At 37.8% G+C, this 20,188-nt stretch overlaps 1 protein-coding gene across 6 annotated transcripts in view; it reads right to left on the reverse strand.

Annotated features, from left to right (window-relative positions):
- The window catches only part of UTRN (utrophin), a 338,373-nt gene that overhangs the window by 211,503 nt on the left and 106,682 nt on the right, over nucleotides 1–20,188 (reverse strand). For 5 of the 6 annotated variants that reach the window (XM_059841749.1, XM_059841750.1, XM_059841747.1 and 2 more), the window contains 17 exons: nucleotides 19,000–19,113; nucleotides 18,030–18,185; nucleotides 16,989–17,159; nucleotides 14,607–14,786; nucleotides 12,930–13,064; nucleotides 12,286–12,435; nucleotides 10,747–10,908; nucleotides 10,286–10,414; nucleotides 9,684–9,857; nucleotides 8,955–9,110; nucleotides 7,442–7,612; nucleotides 5,356–5,535; nucleotides 3,583–3,711; nucleotides 3,273–3,443; nucleotides 2,588–2,737; nucleotides 1,327–1,464; nucleotides 365–517 (listed from right to left, as the gene is read on the reverse strand). In XM_059841749.1, the coding sequence (XP_059697732.1) occupies nucleotides 365–517; nucleotides 1,327–1,464; nucleotides 2,588–2,737; nucleotides 3,273–3,443; nucleotides 3,583–3,711; nucleotides 5,356–5,535; nucleotides 7,442–7,612; nucleotides 8,955–9,110; nucleotides 9,684–9,857; nucleotides 10,286–10,414; nucleotides 10,747–10,908; nucleotides 12,286–12,435; nucleotides 12,930–13,064; nucleotides 14,607–14,786; nucleotides 16,989–17,159; nucleotides 18,030–18,185; nucleotides 19,000–19,113 (2,619 nt within the window). The remainder of the gene's footprint in view (nucleotides 1–364; nucleotides 518–1,326; nucleotides 1,465–2,587; nucleotides 2,738–3,272; nucleotides 3,444–3,582; nucleotides 3,712–5,355; nucleotides 5,536–7,441; nucleotides 7,613–8,954; nucleotides 9,111–9,683; nucleotides 9,858–10,285; nucleotides 10,415–10,746; nucleotides 10,909–12,285; nucleotides 12,436–12,929; nucleotides 13,065–14,606; nucleotides 14,787–16,988; nucleotides 17,160–18,029; nucleotides 18,186–18,999; nucleotides 19,114–20,188) is intronic. The other variant, XM_059841751.1, reaches the window with a different exon arrangement.

Consider the following 20,188-nt stretch of genomic DNA (forward strand, 5'->3'; position numbering starts at 1 on the left):
TGCACCAAACTGATATTAAATCTGGCTGTTTGAGTTAAGAGTTTTTAAAAAGGGTTAAATGTAATCCTCATGGATTGAGACTGGCAAAACAAACTTTCCTGAATCAGGCCCACAGCCCAGATCCCAGTCTAAGATTTGGGTCTGAAGGATGAGATCTTTTGGACCTATGATGACTATGCAGAAATCCCAAACTAGCATATGTTGATAATTTCCTAACAAAAAATGAATGCTGTTATTTTGAAACACTTCTTTCCACAGAAGTGTCCAAAGAAGATCACTAGACTAGATTAAAATCTAGTGTATGAATCTCCAAAGTTCATACACACCATTAACTGTTTGTTCTAAGAAACAGAAGCCTCATTACCTGTAGTTTTTGTTCATCCTCCACACCTTGCAGCCCTGACAGACGGTCCTCAACCTCATTCAGCCACTTCATTAGACTATCATGTTCCTTCTTATACTGGGAAAACACTGGAGAGAGTTCCACCGCCTGCCTCCTTTGAAATGACCTGCACTCCTACAGTCCAGCGCATTGGAAAATATGGTGTAAAAAGAGGGAAGTAGTGAACAGAATAGGTCTTATTTATTTGAAAAACAAAAGGACTTGAGGGATTCATTTGAAGGAGCAAATTCCAAAATATGCAATACTACTAATTTATTTTTGTAATATTCACTTTATCAGCATAGACATGTAGAAAGTCCACCTGATGGTTTTGCCCTGCACCTTTCAACTACACCTCAGCTTCTCAGCTCTAGCATGATTCAAACAGGTGAGCTAAAAGGAGCATCTTTCCTCCAGAAAAAAATCATTTTTAACACAGCCTGTGTATGCAAGCACCACAACATGCTGCAGTCACTGCCAATACCCTCTATAGCAAGGAAGAAGAATTTGGGAGCAGGCTCAGTCACACAAAGGGCTTATGCTGAGAGGTTGGTATGTTTGTGTACATGTGTATACATAGTCACACTCCATACAGCCTGGTAGTGGAGATAAACCTCTGTTCAAGGGCCAGCAAAGACAGGTGAAAAACATGCCCAACTCGATGCACCCACCTATCTGGGTCAATGCATAGGGTGACCCTCTGTGAAGCTGTGAAAGGGACTTTAAAAATCAAAACCACTCCCCCAAAACCTAGAAATGGGAAAATTCATATTTTGGAATTGCAAAGATTCAGAGAGTCAGATTGTGTGCACATACATTTAACTCTTCCCCAGAGAATCACTTATACAAAAGAGTCATAAGGTATAAAATATGGATTACAGGTTGCAAGTGGGATATCAAAGGGAAAATTGATGAATGATCTGTAGTAACTACCATAACTGTACCTGCAAACTGTTGTACTTTTTCTGCAGAAGCAACAACTGTAGGCGGATCTTCTCTCTCCTATGGTCCTCCATAGGCTGCTGGAGCAACTGCCCTCCTCTCTGTAAAACTTCTTCAATCTGAGCTCTTTCTTGATCCAGCTAAAATTACACAAATCTCTATTAACTACAGAAATTAATTTTAGAAACATTAGGTGCACAGATATTAACAGCAATTGTACCAAACTTTTGTCTTATAATCCAAATGGGAGCCAAACAAATTCAAGCAGATATTCTCCTCAACAACTACCAAATCATAAAATCCAGCTTTCCATAAACTTTATAAAGAGATGTACTGGAAGAAGTTTAATGAGCCAGCAGTATGCATTCACATCAACAGGGCATTATGACTTCAGCTCCATTTCTCTTCTAGATATTCCTTGACAATAATAAGCAAGCTCAGAGCAGAAGAGCACAAAAATAAAAATTCAATAAATATAAAAAGAGTATAAAAGGAAGGCTATATTCTATAACCATAGACCCTTCTATAGAAATAGTTTAAAATTTGCATTCTGTAATATACATGGCATTTTCCATAGACTTATATCCAGCTTTCCAGCTCAGTTTATAGTATTTGAGCTGCTTAAAAGGAAGGCAGATAGAGTGGACTGACAGGAATTCACTGGATCTTGCAGGCAACAAGGCCATAGCGGACAAGATGCTAACAAAACTATGGCAGTTTTATATGGGTGAAGAGCAGAGTCTAGATAAGAATCTAGAAGACAAATTTTGTTCGAAGTTTTTATTGGGACATCCAAGATAGAGCCACTTGACAAGACTCTTACTTGCATCTTACCTCAAGCATTCTCTGAGCTGGCCTGTGTACTGTGATTAATTTTATCATACCAGTTTAAATTTGAAGTTTTCATTCAAACATCATTCAAACACAGGACGGATTCCTTACAAAGAGCTACTTTGAGTAGGAGATAGAAAAATCACAGTTCACTACTTATAGTCTATAAAACTGTGATGAAAATACCAACTCAAGTATGATTAATTACACTCTGCCCAGCAGCCAAGAGGCAATAGCTCTCAGAGCTCAATAGAGGGAAAAGTATTTGAAAATTGTGCAAGGTGTCCAACAACCTAATAATTCCCTTCCTTTTCTACCTCTAACTTAAAGACATTTCATCAGAATTGCCCCTCAAAGTCTGGAGCAATGGAACATGGGGACAAAATAGGAAGTTATTTATTCAATTATTTATTTGTTCCATTGCTCACAAACCTTTTCATCTTCCCCACTCAACTCCAGATGCTTTTCCACAACTTTTAACATATTCTGTATGTCACTCTCAAATTTGTCCAGGTCTAGAAAAGCCACTCTAGCTTCCCGGGGCTCTGACATGACAGGAAGTCGTTCTTGTCCAACAAGCATCTGCAAAGCAAAATAAAACCTTGGTCAAGCTGAACCTTTAGTCTAAGCTGTCCCATACAATCTCCCATGAACAGGTATATCAGTCTGCAGGACCATTATGTATCAGTATAAATCAAAAATTTAAGAGTTTTATAATCAGAGGTAGCTTGAACACACCTGGTAGTTATTACCAAGTTTCTACACTCAAACTTCAATCTGAGTATTTCATTCTCAAAATAAATGAAACATCTCCGGTCACATTAGCTTATGGTATTGTTTTGTAGCTCACAAATATGTACTGAAATATCTAAAATTTTCTGAACAGTTGTTTGTAAATTTACCCATGAAACACAAGTCACCACCTGCTACTCAGGTAAAAAAAAAAGCAGCTGGTCTAAAAATCAGTCTATTTTTCACATATAAACATCTACACTTAAAAGAGCACTCAAAAGCAGCAAAGCGCTGCTCTAATAAACAGTGACCTATCCACTGCAGCCAGTTGCCATCTTCTTGGCACAGATTCCCCAAGCAAGTTCTGGGGCTCGTTCATCCTCACCTTGGCACTTTTGATGTGCTGAGAGACCTTCTCAAAATTACGGTTGAGTTCTGCCAGCTTTGGCTCAACAAGTTCCCGGCAGGACATGCCCCGCCCGTTCATTAAGATGACAGCCTGGTCCCGGACGTTATCCACTCGGAGACTGACGTCATCTAGTTCAGATGTTAAGCGCTGAGAAGTGAAAGAAAATGAAAATGGTCATTTCCTAGGCAAGGAGAGAGACTTCTAAAAATAAACAGGAAGCAAATCTGACATCATTCAGAATCCATGAGTAGAGTGGTAATATTTTGACAGATGACACATTTCCTACCTTCACAGTTTCCTCCCTCTGGCTAGCTGACTTCTTCTCAATTTCATCCAGTAAGGCTTCAGCCTGATACAACCAAGTACTTATGTGAGCAACATTTTCATCAAAAATTTCCAGCTGGCCCTGATGATTCTGGGAAAAGATGAAAAAATATATGAATATGAGAAACTTCTAAAAATCACACCAAAAAATCCCAAAGACAAAGACTACAACAAAAAAACCCACAAACTCAAAAAACCATCAAATAAATCAACCGTGCCCAAATCTTATGAGTAGAAAGGAGATTGATAAAATAGTGTTTTGGACACACTTTGGAATGAAACACTGAAAATTATACCATACCTTTCATCTTCACTAGTATTTACAAAAATTCAGTTTTCATTCTAGACCCTTTGATAATATAATTTCTAATTCACAGAAAGGGAAATAGAAGTAGCTGAGGTAGTTTGCACAATTAAAGATAGACAATGTATTAGTACACTACAATCACTTCATAATATCTCAGTGAACCAAAAACTCCACAATTTTTTCTATCAGCACTAGCAGGCACAACAGTATCTACTGTATGTGGTTGTTCGAGTTTTTTTAATTGGAAAGGGATTATGCCAAACTTACAAATTATAGCAATCAAGTTCTGATATTTCACTGATTACATTAAAATATTCGTTCCTCATAAGAAAAGTAACAAAACTGTAGACATGCTAATTAGGTCTGCTTTCACATGCAGTCAGAAATTGTAACATTAGGTGCCCCAGACAGATGTAATGTTATTTTGTGTATCATATTCAGAGAAGGAACAGTCTGTTTAAGCCTTTCACCGAAACAAAAAGATAGACAAGATTTGCTGTTTTAGAATAACAAAACAAAGGGAGGAAAGAAAAGAGAGAAGGCCTATGATTGCGCTTTGCAAGGTTAAATTGTTCTTTTGCTACATGGAGCTACAGATTTCTTGATGTTGATATAGAGAGCATAGACAATACTTGTCACCAGATATGAACATAATCTAGAAGTACTTAGTTATGGATCATCCTTACAGCATTTACACGTAAAGGTAAACTACCTGACTACTCCTAACATGGAATTGGATTACAAAATTAACACTATCACCTTCAACAGGCACTGGACAGGAGGCACAGGGCTCACCATCCATGTATACACTATAGTTTCCCCAACTTCCACCTTCTGAAGTCCCTGATATGGGTTGATTGTCATAACTAGCTAAACCACACCAAAATATCTTACTTATATAAAAGCATCAGTCTCATACTAGTATCAGTTGTAGACTGTTTCATGTCCATTTAGCTTAATTAGCAGCTTTAGGTGTATTAATATGCTTGGGCTTTCATTTAATCAACCAAAGAAATGCTGTTGCCACACTCGAACACTTGCAGTTATGGTCTGTCCAAAAGAGCAATAGACTGACAGAGTCACAAGTGCCTTGCTGAGCACTACTACAAACTTATCCATCGTCCATTAAATAGCCATCATCCGGGTCTCAAGGAAATCTATAAACACAAATCCACTGTTCATGTTGGAGCTGGCACAGAGGCTGAATATTCATGCAGCAGCTCAGTTTTCCATCTTCCTCACTGTATACCACCTTGTGACTTACCTCTCCATCTACAGCACAGACAGATAGCCACTCCACATTCTTTTAAGTCCATGAGGCATCATGGAAGCTTCACTTAACAGTAAAGTGAGACTAGTGAAAACTCCAGCTGCTGCAAAGAGGTGGAAGGAGAGCTACCCTGAATATTTCTCAGGCATGCAACTTACCAACAAGGTGTCACACCAGTCTTCAGTCCAGGTTCGAACTCTGCTCCAGCCAGCATTAAGGACACACAGCTTCTCCTCCAGGACACTCTCACTGCCTTCCACCAGAGACTGGAGTGCAGTGCAACTTTCTGTGATGCTCTTCAGATCAGCCTTCCTCCTCTCCAGCTCTCTCAGCACATTCTGAAACAAGTTCAACCATTAAAACTGCACTGGTTCCAAACACAAGGGAGCCAGATTTTTACCTCTACAGGAAACAAATATATTGTAGACGATCTTCACTTGTGGGAAGAATTACACCACCTGTAATTGTCTTCTGTTTACAGTCACTCTCTGTAGATAGTGATCTCATTTTTTAAGAGAGAGTGAGAGCACAATGCATGTAAGTGTCCTGAACAACTTAGGGACTCTTTTGGTTTGTTGTCTTAGATCATCTTCACCATTTCTTTTCGTTATGTAGGTAAAGCAAATGCATCACACTACATTGCAAATCCATTTTTAAAAGGCTTTTTTCTGCATTGTAAAGCACAAAACACTATTTCAAGAGACACTCTGGATTCCTCTGTATCTTTTCCTATTAAAGTACTTTTACAGTTGGCAATAATGAGAAACATGGTAGGCCAATGCTAAATATTTTTTTGAGAACCATCACAACTTATTACTGCAGAGGTTCAATTCAGTTGCTACATAATACAGAATCCCTATGGCTATATTCTCTATATATAGAAATGTAAATATATGTTATATAGAAATGTAAATACATGTATCTCTAGCTCTTCCCTTTTTTCCAAGTCATCTCCACTTTTCAGTATTTTTTTAATCTAAAAACCCCACCTTTTTTTAAAGTATACATACTGACATGAAAATTAAGCAATATGTCATCTCTTAAATATCAGCACACAGTTTCCATGTGCAAAACAGACCTCTTGCCATCTAAGATCACCAATTATTATTGATGATATCTGCCTACGTAGAAAGTTCTTTGATGTCAGTGTACAGTGTGGTGAAGAATGCACTTAACCACAGCCAGCATCTGGAGTTCCTTGAACATACTATCTATGAAGTAGGTAACTTATTACTTTATCATAACTTATTAGCTTAGGAACAGAAACAAATACTCAAGTTACTACACTTTAAAATTGCCTCTAGAAAACTTGAAAACAGAAAGGACAACTTTGTATGCAACGTACAGGACTTGTGCTCCTGGTGGTGTAGCATAACAGTCTTTATTTGCATGGCTTACAAATGTATGGTATACTTCCAATAAGGATTCAAAAGTTTGTTTGGAGAGGAATCTTGGGGATACTGCCACAGCAAAATCCTAGCACTAATAATTACTAATCCTGATTGAAATGCCTGAGAACAGATTGCATTAGACGAGTTTGCAATTTGGTGAGCTTTCAAGTTTTAAGACTGCAGACAGACCCACTCCGGAAGTAAAAGGTGACAGAAAACAAACACTGGAAAGGTCAGTACTGCTGAATTGTATCAACTGACACTTGCTGCTAACTCCTAGTAATATCCAAATTTCTACAGTGTGAGAAAATATAATTACTCTGAAGTAACAAACACATTTGCCTGTTTGAATTAAAAGCTTTAACTTGTAGGTGAAAGAAAATAAGGAATCACAGTAGCCTCTTATTTTGCGAAGTCAACATTTTGAAGACAAAGCTGTTTCAATGAAAAGTTACAAACTCAATTTTTCATTGAATGCACTTTTCATTCAATGCACTTTGTTTGCTCTACTAGTAAAATATTTGATCCAGTCCACAATTATATTTGCTGATAATTTAAAGAATATTATAATTGTGAAATGTGTAAAGATACAGTAAGTCTTAAATACCCATTAGTATCAAATATGTAGTAGTATCTTAAATATTTCACTGGCATTTAAGGTTGATGCAAAATGCCTGAAATGAAACAGATCAGACTCAGTAAAGTACTGAACATGAACAATTGACTCCACTAAAATTTCAGGATGTGGGAAATTTAGGAACAAGTTACAGGGATTTAAATTCACAGCCACTTCTACATAGTATTGCCATAATGTCAGAAATTTTTTCAACCAATATTTAGTAAGCATGCTTACTTTGGACCAGGCAATTTCTGAATCCAGATCAGAAAGCAAGCTCTCTGAAGTGGACTTCTGCACGAGGTCAGCTTCAGTGGTAGCCAGCCACTCAGACAGAGAGGAAGACTCCTTCCTCATTCTGCGTGCCAGCTGAGTTGCTCTTTCCAGGTCCTGTTTTCCTTCTGTCACCTACCAAAAAAAAAAAAAAAAAAAAAAAAAAAAGAGGAAAGAAAGAAACAAAACAAAATTAGATTTTAAAAGATAGCAAATGCAAAATATCCACCTAAATATATAAAATCCTTGCATCTTAAAACTGTCTTGCTTTAAGGAAGGACCCTAAAATGAAAGTTTATAAGCATTTGTATCTTACTATACCACAGAGAATATATACAAATAATTTTAAATTTAAATACATCTAAAGGAGACAAAAACCTGCCTACCAATTTATTTATAGCTAGCAATCACCAAACTGATGTTTATCACTTTATTTTGATCCTTTAGCTGAAACTCAAAGGACTAGAATCTAGTCACTCACACAGGTAAAATTCATTTCCTCCTAGTTATGTGTAAGGCATGCTAGCAGAAAATTGTAAAGAAAAGTTTCACTGAAAATCTAGTCTGCCCTTAAAAACATATCAGTAAAATAAATATGAAGTTTGATGTTTGTCGCTGTAAAATAATTTATATTTCACACCAGTTACATAACTAGTCTGGTCAGATTTTAAAAGAGTTGAGAAGAACTCCAAGCATCATATTCAGAATCAATTGACATTTCACAATATTGTGCTCTGTTCTTGCTCAGAAAGAAAAATCATAACATTATACTGCAAGTAACTGCCTTTCTACCTTTTCCTAATCTCTTGTCTACATGCCTTCTAGAATCCACAACTTCCTGGATATTCTCAAATTCACAAGTGCAAAATTTCCTAGGACCCATTCTGAGATATTCCAATATTGTAATCTGACCCTTTACCCCAGCTTAATTCATGGAGCGTTGAACAAACACAAATCCACTTGGGATTCCATCTTAATTTAGGTAGACAGTCCTACCTGCCCAGTAAGGCTTTAACCATTTTTAAACACTTCCCCTGGATAAGTAAATATTCAACTAATAAGAAAACTACGTAATATATAATGAACTTCATGGGAAATGCAGGTTTGCCTGCATTTTCTATTCCACACTGAGAGCAACCATTTAGATGGACTACAATTCAAAACCATCATAACACCCAAAAAACCTCAGGTTGACTTACATTTCTCACATGATAATCTGACCATAAATTATCTTAAAGGACTTTAATGAATGGTAGATCAGCTTTACCAGGGCACTCAAAGTCATCTGAACCTTCCTTTCTTCAAGGCTACCTCTCCTCCAGGGAGGTATGTGTAATATTGAATCTCTCAAATGATTGCTTCTGGATGTAGCAACCAATTTACATATTATCAGCTTTAGAATCAAACTTAAAACACCATCTAACAGCAGAGAAATGACATGCAGACAAATATTCGTACATTTATTTATTTTTCTTACCTGTGCCCCCAAGTCATTGTAAAGAAATTTCAGTGCTGTCAGTTGTTCATCCATCCCTTTAGGATTATCCGTCTGCTGTTTCTGTACAATTTGCCTTCCTGTCTTGATGACAGTTTCAACTTCCAATTTCACCTCACTGAGGGTCTTATAGAGTTTCTAAAAGCACAAATATTGGTGATCAATCTGCAGTGCAGGTTTTCTGACTCTGCTTCCTTTGAGGACCTTAACTTCAAATTGCACTTAAATTCTGATTTCTGAATTAACAGAAATATCTGACAAGAAATTCCAAACTCCTGATGATATTTTATTCTGATAAATATCCTGATAAAAAATTTTATTCTAGTTTTTATTTTCAAAAATTATTAAGATCACTAATTTAACAACGTTTACTCCAAGGCTAATATTGTGATCTGTACTTCATCTTAGTATTTTGTTTTGTTCAAATACTAATGACTGTGATGCTTCTCCAGAACATAAGGATGAAGCAGGGAAGGGAGTTTATAAAAACTCAGCTGTTCTACCATATCTATGATCAACAGCCCACTGCTTTTATGTCCTACAAGAATATGAGGTTTTTAGTTATCAAGTGCTCCGTTAGCACTTTCCAGTGAGCCGCAATAGTTCCATGATGACTTTAAGCAAAATTTTCCTCAGGAGAGAGTTTAAGCAACAAGAACTAGAAGAAAAAGAAGCACCTCCTAGCATGAGTCATGAAAATTGGATACATACCATGCACTTCTCCAAATGAGCTTGAATTACATCTGGGTCAGTATCCTTCACGTCCAAGACATGAAGTTCTGCTTTTACACCATCCAACACCCGCTTGCAATCTAACATGCGCTGCTCAAAATTGGCTGGTTTCTGGAAAAGCTGATACTTTGTACATACTTCACGGAGCTTTCTCTGTTTTAATGAATATTGCATTGAAAGATTGTTTTAAATTAGTACCTGCACTTCAAAACATAACCTTTAAAGCATCTCACACCACAGATTATAACCCTTCATGCCACCACAAACCAATATATACGGAATTTTGGCTTGGCAAATAATAGTGCCATCACCTATTCCTAATCTCTAGCTGAGATGCAAGAGAGATGTCATTCTGTATCATATGCTTTAAAAATACCCATTCTACTCATATACAGAGACTGGCTGACTTTCTGCACTTATCCCATGACAATTGTGAAATTTAAGCTTCCTTGTTCAATTCATCTAGGGCTGTTTGTTTCCTTATGAAAGCACATACTATTTTCTTCTGAGGTTCATCTGACTGCAGCAAACAATTTACAGGCTGACACAGCAGGGTGTTAAGGTGACTCTCATGTCTTTACCTGCAAAGCATCCAGCTGAGTTCCACCACGGGGAGATCTGCATTCAGGAGAAGCAGGAGGGAAAGAGCGAGCACTTTTCTTCAGCTCCTCTAAGGTGGATTCATGAGCTGCAATCTCAGCTTGAATTTTCTGCCATATCACAGAAGCAGGAAAGAAATACGTTACAAAATTGCTTGCAGAGAGACAAAGGGGAACTTTCTTACCACCCACCAGAAGTAAATCTACTCTGTAAAACTTAAACACCACCAGGTTTATTTTAAGTATTATGCCTTTGGTGACAGATTGCTAAACTGAAAACTGCTGTTATTCAATACAACCTTAAAAAAACCCCAAACATTCCACATTACAGAAGATAACACCTAGTGCATCAGCACAGGACTGAAATTTATTACTAAGTCTAGACTGAGCACTATCATCAAATATTTCCAAAAGTTTTGTAGTGAAGAGCTATATAGAAATACCTGGGCCTCCTGGGGCATCTGAAAGGCATCTATCCTGTCAGTCAGGTAAGATGTCAGCTGTCTATCCAGATCTCCTAAACTTTCCTGCAAGACCTGCAGCATGTGGTCAGTTTCTCGCATGGTTTGAAGCTGTTGTTCCAGGGCGATCTGTCGGCTCACCGCCTGAGCAGGGCAGAAAGGGGAGACAAAATGCATCAGTAATTCAACACAAATCATGGAAGACTTCCTCAAAACAAGGAGGAGAGACCAGAAAAGATCCTACACCTGGAGGGCTGACTAAAAAGAATCCTAGAAAGCAGCAATTTTTGAAGCTTGCTGTGGCTTCTGAACCAATAACTGAGAAGCAGTGGAAGAGAAGGAGAGTTCTGCTGCTAGATACATATGAGACAGCAAAAACACATCTCTCCTACTACCTCGAGAAGGAAGTATGCTATTAAAACCACACCAGTTTCAAAAACTAGCTGTTCAATGGGAAACAGGAACTTCACAATAGACCACAGATCACTGTTGTTTGATATTCACACTGTTAGTATTCACATTTCCTTTCAAAACAATAAACTCATTTGGTTATACTGTCAAAACAGAAGTTCAGTTTTTTCCCTTTATTGCCTCTTCCTTTAACAGCATCTGAAATGTCACTGCCTGCACAGGAACACAAATTCCCCACTACCAGCACGTGCATGCACAGACCTGTGCATGTGCACACACAAACATGTGGAGAGCTGTCAAAAGCCCAGCGTGCCAGTGCTGCAACTGCCAAAGCAAACAGGTTTTTATATGCCAAACCTGTTGTAACAGGAAAAACAGCAGTCAATGCTAACTTAAAAGTCAGCACATAGCCCCCAGCTGAGGGCACTGCATTCATGTTGCTCATTGTAATGAGGATGAACTGAAATTCCCTCTATGATTACATTTTTTCATCAGTGACGGAAAACTCCCATCCTACAATTTGGCAGGGGCCTGTATTACCAGGATACAGAACACAAATTACAAACCTGTGCTACCTGAAATACACCTAGTCTTCCTCTACTTATTAAATCTATAAAAGACTAGACTGAGGTAGGAGAAGAGGAAGAGGACAACCTAATGGATGAGTAATGAGAAGAATGTTTTCCTTCTGCTCTTGGTTTCAGCATGACTTCTTCCTAGCTATTTCTAAGGGTGAAAATGTCACTTACACTCCTCATTTTTACAGTTAGTGAGAAAATCACCAGTATTTATGTAAGTAGCAAGGCGATAAAGTTGCTAATATTGAGCTGTTCCTTGATTTTGGAATTGCCTTTTTGTCAAAATTATCTAAAAAATACTAGGGCATCCCTGCAGTACAAGCTTGCAAAACAAACTTCACTCATATAATGAAAAAGAGAAAGGCATCTTACTCTTTAGACATTTTTACAAATTGAAAACAGCTGACACCACTGACACTATTTATTCTTTTCCTGTATTGCAGTCTGGTATCTTTGAATTCAGCTAACAGGAATAATTTCAGACTTGAGCTGAAAAATCCAGTCTACTTCAACCTTCCTCCCAAGCTCTTACCAAGTGACTCAACTCCTCATAGCGGGCATTGAAAGCTTCCAATTTTTCACTGATGATGTCATCAAGAATCCCTCCATCAATCAACGTCTGCCCAAGTTCCCGAATCTGGGTTCGATTATCAGCTGGGTGACGCAGGACTGACTCCAGGGACTAATTAGAAAAAGTTGTAAAGGTCAAGACGCTGAATATTACTGCATTTTCAGAGCTGGAAATCTGGTTGTATACATAAGTTTAACACTTCAACTGTCTTGAGAGTGCTCTAAAAGCATAAATCAGTTATGGCTTAATTCATAATGGCACAGAGGTGATTTTATTTTAGATTTTCAAACTTCACAGCACTTTTTGCCTACTCTCATAATTTCATACCACTATAGCCCTGGAAGAAACTAACCAATTCACAAAGGCCAGGAGAGACTACACAATTTTATCACAGTACCAAGTATCGAACTATCACATCCAGTAAAATCCACTTTTGGTGGAGAATCCTACAAATCTCCATTTTCAGTTCAGATTAATATGTTAATTTAATGTGAAGAATCAGAATATTCAGCACATTTCAGTATGCTACTGAAGTGCAGAATTTTAGTTTTTTTCATACAGAGCCATCCGAAAAAATTACTTATCTGATAGAATCACTATAATACCTCAAGAGCATCATTGACAGCATCCAATTTATCAGGCAAATTTCCTGTCATTTGCACTCTTTCTTCCAGATTGTTTAGCCAAGCTGTTTCTAAATCAAGATACTGAAGCAGCTCAATCCAACAGGACCACACTTCCTAGGAGCAACAGAAAAGAAAAGAATTAGCCTAGAATGCCAGGGATAGCTCATATACCCTATGAAAACTCACAGGTATGTGTCTGAGAAATCACCTAAAAGAGACAAGTAGAAAATATTAGGAAACATGTCACAGTACAGTATGTTCCAGATAGAAAAAATATGCAGCTCTATCAGGAAGATACAGAGAAAGGAGCATAGCAGTCACTAACTAAACTTGTGTTAAAACTATCACTGACATAAAGGTTCATATAACTATGCAAGAATGTAACAAAATGCATCCAATCCTCTTTGAAACACAGGACACACACACTCTACCCCAGACCATAATCTCTTGTCCTACTTATTACTGGATTTCAACCTTTAATTTTTGGTAAATCCTTTTTGGAAGATACACGGATCAGTAACAGGTCTGTGAGACAAGTTTACTTATCTACAGAAGTATCAAATACAATTATAAAAAAAAAGCTAGACAGTGTCTCATGGATTCCAAATACATCATTTCAAGGGAAAGTAATCTTGTAAAGGAGTAAAATGCATTTATGCTGAAGCTACCGTATTCAGACATTTTCAATGTCCTTCTCCACTTCCCTCTTGCGCCACCTGCCTTCATTTTACAGAATCACAGAATCACTTAAGTTGGAAAAGATCTGAGAGATCAGCCAATTCCAATCTATGACTAAACACCACCTTGTCAACAAGACCATGGCATTAAATGCCACATCCATTCTTGCCTTAAACACCTTCAGGGACAGTGACTCCACCACACCTCTGGGCAGCCCATTCCAATGTTTAATCATTCTTTCTGTGAAGAAATTCTTCCCAATGCCCAACATAAACCTCCTCTGGAACAGCTTGAAGCCATTTCCCCCCATCCTGTCACTGGCCTCAGAGAAGAGGCCAAACCCCACCTGGCTACACTCTCCTTTGAAGCAGTTGTAGAGAGCAATAAGATCAATCCTCAGCCCCCTTTTCTCCACACTAAACACTCCCAGCTGCCTCAGGAGCTCCTCATAGCACTTGTGCTCCAAACTTTCCAACCAGCTTGGCTGCCCTTCTCAGCACCCCCATGTCCTCCTTTTAGTGAGAAGCCCAGAACTGGACAATGCACTCAAGATGTGGCACCACCAGCACCAAGTACATACAGAGGGACAATCACTTCCCTAGCCCTGCTGGCCACACTATTTCTAACACATGCCAAGATGCCATTCTGAGCCACCAGGGCACACTGCTGGCTCACATTCCCTGGGTGCGTACATCTTCTAGCCATTCTTTCCCCAGGCTGTAGCACTACATGGGGTTGTTGTGACCCAAGTGCAGCACCTGGTACTTGGTCTTGTTGAACCTCATACCTTTGGCTTCAGCCCACCAAATCAGCCTGTCCAGATTCCTCTGCAGAGCCTTCCTACCCACTAGCAGATCAATATTCCCACCCAGCTTGGTGTCATCCACAAATTTTCTAAGGGTAGACTTGATACCCTCATCCAGAACATCAATAAAGGAATTGAGCAGATATTTCTAAGCAGAGAGCTATCATTCTTGCCTCCAAAGTGTGGCATTTCCCCCGGATCCGATTGCACAGTAGCTGGTAGTTCTCCAGCACAACATTCAACTCAGTCGCCAGGTCCTGACCACTGGACGGCACTTTGGTGGCCAACATCTTGATGTTGTCCTTGAGAATCTTCACCCTCACCTCCTTCTGCAACACATCCTCCTTCGCTCTCTGTCAAAATAAACATATTACACTATCAACCTTCAATTGCCTCACACTCAGCTACTCACCACTCAAATCAAAGATAAGCAGTTTCACATTGGAGGTCTTGCTGCCAAAGTATTTCTTGGGCCTGGACATAACAAAATACAGCACTAACTTGCATGGAATTCAGATCATGTTAGCAAGTGTTGAAAGATCCTGATTTATTAAGCATACAGATATATTTACCATTCATGGTTTGTTCATTAAAAAAAATCTCATTACTCAAACAAAAAAAAAAAGTTCAGTGCTATCATGCAAATACAAAAAAACTAATTAACCAGAAAAAAAAAATACATTTGCTAAAAACAAGTATATCAGGAAGAAAAAGGTAGGGTGAATTTACAGAAATGATGCATCTTAGAGCTCAGTAACTATCTCCCAGATTTATCCAGGAAAGATGATGTAATTACCCAGGATGTGCAATTACAAAGCTGTAATCTCCCTCACAGCTGTTGGGTGTGCTTGAGGAACACAAAAAAGGGACGGCTAGAATTCCTTCAATCTAACTACACTCAGAGGAGTCTGGCAACACATTTACAGAATAAGTACAAAGAAATCCCAACACACAGGTCTGGAGAAACTGTATTGTCACTTGTCAAATTTTGCCTTAGCCAGAACTGAGGAAGGAGGATAGCTGGAAGACAGATCAGGCAGACCAGCCTGAGTCTCCCTGCTGAGACAAATAAAAGGCTTCAGAAATAAAGACTGCTCCATATCTTTCTTCTCAGGTTTCAAGAACAATTTTATGAAATTGAAATACCTCTGATAAATAAGGCACTGCACTATATAGTAGAATTAAGCACAATTTTTGTCAAGATGTCTTCTAAATTTAAGGCAATAAAGAAGTCAGTTAATAGAAGGGCAAAGAATAGAAAATTTTGGAAATATGTTTTATGGCAGGATTTTCAAAAACCACACAGCCTTATCTTAAACTTATTCCTCCTGTCAGCAGGAGTTCCACTCTCTGTTCAAATGAGAGCATATGCAAAAATGAGCCAAATTTAGAGAGTGCTTTTTCCCAGTCCTAAAAGTAGTCCCAGGATAATATTGTTACTGCAAATGAAAGAGAATTTTAAGAGTTACAATAAGCTTACAGGCTCACTGACATAACTGTCATAATATACACAGTATAATCTGGATTTGACAAAGGTAAATGTGCTAAAAGTCTCACAGATTTGCCAATGAAAAGAAGGCTCTTTCTTTCCTTGGCTTGTGTTCAGCCAGCTGTCAGACTATGTGATCTCAAGTGGCTTCAAAGGACATGAATATATTAAAACTCTTGTTAAGGACTGCTTCAGAAAACCCCTTCAAAAGAGACAATTCAAAACCTCAAATGGCTTCATTAAAGCACTTGTAAGGGAGAATTTTTTTTTTAATTGTCCATCAAGTAACAGTATAGTGGATACTCATTTAAAATGTACACAAATAAAAACATTTATGAAGATATGACTGAACTCTTAGATGAAAAAGCAGGGAATTATTTACTCTGTACATGTATCCAAGAAAATTATCTATTCAACTGACAATATTATAATGAGACAAAAATATCTCCTTTCTCTCCATTTACTCAGTCACCAGACTCAAAAATAAGAGAAGCAGGCACCAATATCACTCCCTGATCCTTGTGGAATTCTTCCAACTCATGATATTAAAAAAAAAAAAAAAAAAAAAAAAAAATCACTGTTCGCAACAGTTGATGAACACATTATAACCTTACAAGAACCCTATTTTAAAGTGATTTTCTAAATGTGGAGTTAGAATATTTAGGGGACAAGAAACTGAGGTCCAAGGGATAGAAGCAGAAGAATGTTTTTACAACCACTAATTTAGATAGAAATAAAAGATGACACTATACCTTTCTCAAGTTTTGTCTCTTGCAAAATTTTCCCATATTCCTAATAAGCTATACATAAAAAGCCTGACTCAACAGCTGAGCAAGCTGTTATTTATTATGAACTCCCTATCACATGTGGCCAAAAAGAACATCTGCTTTTACAGTTTATGCTTTAAAAATCAAAAATTCCACAAAGCAAAAATGAAAAATACCACTAATCTTGTCATGACCTGAGCTTCTTTCCACAAATATAATTCCATAAAAGGTCAACCCCCAAAGCTTTAAGGTTCTGTTTCTCTTTAATCAGGCCTCCACAATGAGCTGGCATTGCTGACCTTCATTTCCTCTACTGCATTCTCTAGCTCTTCAGGGGACTTGTATTCAAAATCTTTCTCCAAATATTCTTCTTCAGCTTGGGTCATCCATTCTTGCATCTCTGCCAAATCCTTCTTCAGATTTACAGCTTTTTCCTGACTTTCAGACAGGCGATTTTTCTGACTAATGATCTAGAATCCAAGGTGGAGAAAGAAATAGCAGCTTTTTTTACTTAAATGTCCTTGTACATGTGAAAAACCACAAATCTTTGTTAAAATATTTTACTACCAAAACATTTTCAGGCCTTTTTAATTAACGGAGCACTTTTACATGTACACACAAATTTTTAGCAGATCAACAAAATCTAAAAGTGAGGGAAGAATAAATATGACCTTTTTTTCCTCCTCCATTGAACATAAACTGGTAACAATCCCTGGAAAAAGTCAGACAGAATAAAATCCTCTTCTGATTACAATTATATTAGATATATCATTATACTGAGCAATAAAACACTCTTCAGGCCTCACTTCTTTCCACAACCCAGATACTCTGGATTCTATATCAACAGCAAGGCTCTCTAACACAGAGTTTCATCAGCAATTGCAACAAAATAAATATGTTTCTGCCAACAGCAGAAAGCTTCCACCCAAAAGAAACAACCAAATACACCAAATTGGAGTGGTGGTCTATTTATAGCTTTTTATTTTTCAAAGCTGCTTGGAAACCAATAAAAATTATACAGGGACAGCATAATATTCCAGTCTTCAGAAACAAGAAAAAAGGTCAGATCTTCCTCCCACACTCTCCAGAAAGAGCAGCATAAAGCCAAGTGAACAAATTAATTTTTAATTACAAACAATTCTAGAATTGATTTTGCTCCTTCCGGTCAGGTACCAAGAAATGTGTGCATTCAAGTTGGGCTTCCCCCACTTTGACAGTGAAACAAGTAAAACATCCTCATCCCACTGTTTCACTGCTTCCCCTCCTCACAATCCTCGCAATGCCACACACCCAGGCAGCTGCAGCAACAAGCAAGCACTAGCAGCATGAGGAGAACTCACCTGTTTGCTCAGCTTCTCCCACTGAGTCTGGCAGTCTACTAGCCTAGACTTTGTCCAAGTATTTATGCTCACAATAGGCTGAGCTCTTAAAGCAGCCTCTACTTCTTTCATCTCTTTCAGCGATGGTTCAATTGTCTCCATTTCATTGATAAACATCTGAACACACATCAGAGAAAAGGAAAGTTGTTCTTCAGCAAGATATTACATTAATTTATAACAGTTTCGATAACTTTGCAACTTTCAATTATTCCAAAAAAAGTTTTTGGAGCAGATCAATGCTGTGATCGATCAATACCAGACTGCTTAAAATAATCCTACAGTGACTCAAAATATCAGAACTATGCAACTAAAGAACAAAGTACAGCTTGCCATACACAGCATAAGCATTTTCATATGCCAAATGTCAACATCAAAACAACACAAGTTTGAAGATTATATGCACTGAATATTCTGCTGTTTCTGGTGTACCTCAATTTATATTCTTCTCCTGGAAACAAACATTTGAAGGTACACTAATTACTTACTATAAAACGAAATTCTACATAAATGTGATCATTATGTGACACTGACTGGACAGGAATCGTCCTTACACAATTCTAAACTTTAAGACTTTCATGAGTTATTTGCTTCTTACTTTTACTATGCTTGGAAATTTAATGCAGAAGGCACTTTTCACTCACAGATTCAATTCCTGAATCACAAAAAATTGGGAAAAATATATAAGCCTTTTACAGAGGAAATAATGCCAACTTGTAGATAGGTATTTATAACTACAATGAAGACCTTAAAAAACCACAAAATATTATAGCTGCAAAAAAAGAAACTAACTCAAGCGTGTCCTGAAGAAAGATATAACAATTTTTCTGGTGGGCTTAATGTGCTATGAACAGTACTTGATAATACAGGCAAAATACTAAAGAAGAAATGCTACTTGTTATTTCAAGAGATTCCTTATAAGAGCAAAACTCACTGTGCACTGGTCAAGTTGCCTTTGAAGTCCTTCAGTATCCCCTTGAACAGCCTTTTCTGTCATTAAGAAGTCTTTCACTCCATCCATCCACTTCTGAACAACTTTAGAGTCAGTCTAAATCAAATAGAGTAAGGAACATTGATACATTGCTGTGATGAAGAATGTATGGCTGTTCATGTATGGCACTTCAACTTCTAGCAGCTTCCAAAGGGTGTTCTACAAGCTGCTGCCATAGTCTTAGTTTTGAATCAGACCAACTTTTGTTTAATTTTTGGGTTTGTTTTGTTGGGCTTTTGGGGGGGAAGAGGAGCATCCCAAATTTCTCTGTTCTCAAATTTATATGAATATTAAATTCACAATAGTGATATTCCATCCCTCAGAGCATGGTTTAAGTGACACTGAACTGTTTCAGGCTATCTATCACACCAAAGCACAGGAGCATGTAAAGGGGAGAGCACGGTTTCAAGAATTATGTGTGGTTCTATTCACGTGAAGGACCTGGCTGAAGGCCACATAACTAAAAACTATGATTAAAAAAAAATGCAAGACTGCTTCCACACTTCTTTGAAAACTGCACTCCAAAGGAAAAGAGAGGGCCCTATAAAAATACATATGTGGAAAAGAGGAGTGGATAATACTAAACATAGTTTTCAGATAGAAACCATGCTGGGAAAGCCATTTGCATAAGCAAGACACACATAAATGGAAAAAAAATACAGAGGAACAGACTAACCACTAAAATTTAAAAAAAACAGCCTAGCTGTTTGAGGCCAATAATACAATACTGTACTCACTAGAGCAACTCCTGGGGAAAAAAATAAACACACACCCAATTTCAGAATTATGTGATCTAACAATAGGCAGTTGCCTTATACCCTGCAATGAGGTAGGAAGGGAAGGAGGGAGGGAAGGAGACAGAAACATTGCCATCTCCTTCCCATGCAGTCGTGGGTGTTCCAAATCATCCTTACAAACAAACCCAACACAAAGAGAGATCTTATTTCCCCTGGTTCAACCAATTTATGTGGCTGACATTTTTTATTAATATAGCTGGACTTTTACTCAACATTTTTGGACTACTTGGTTGGATTTTTTAATAGATGTCATCTATCCTGACACAATCATCATCACAGAACAGCTCATCAGCTTCACCTTCTACTCTGCATGTCACAGAGGAGGAAAGCATACG

This window comes from Haemorhous mexicanus, chromosome 3, assembly GCF_027477595.1.
Source record: "Haemorhous mexicanus isolate bHaeMex1 chromosome 3, bHaeMex1.pri, whole genome shotgun sequence".
Lineage (NCBI taxonomy): Eukaryota > Metazoa > Chordata > Aves > Passeriformes > Fringillidae > Haemorhous > Haemorhous mexicanus.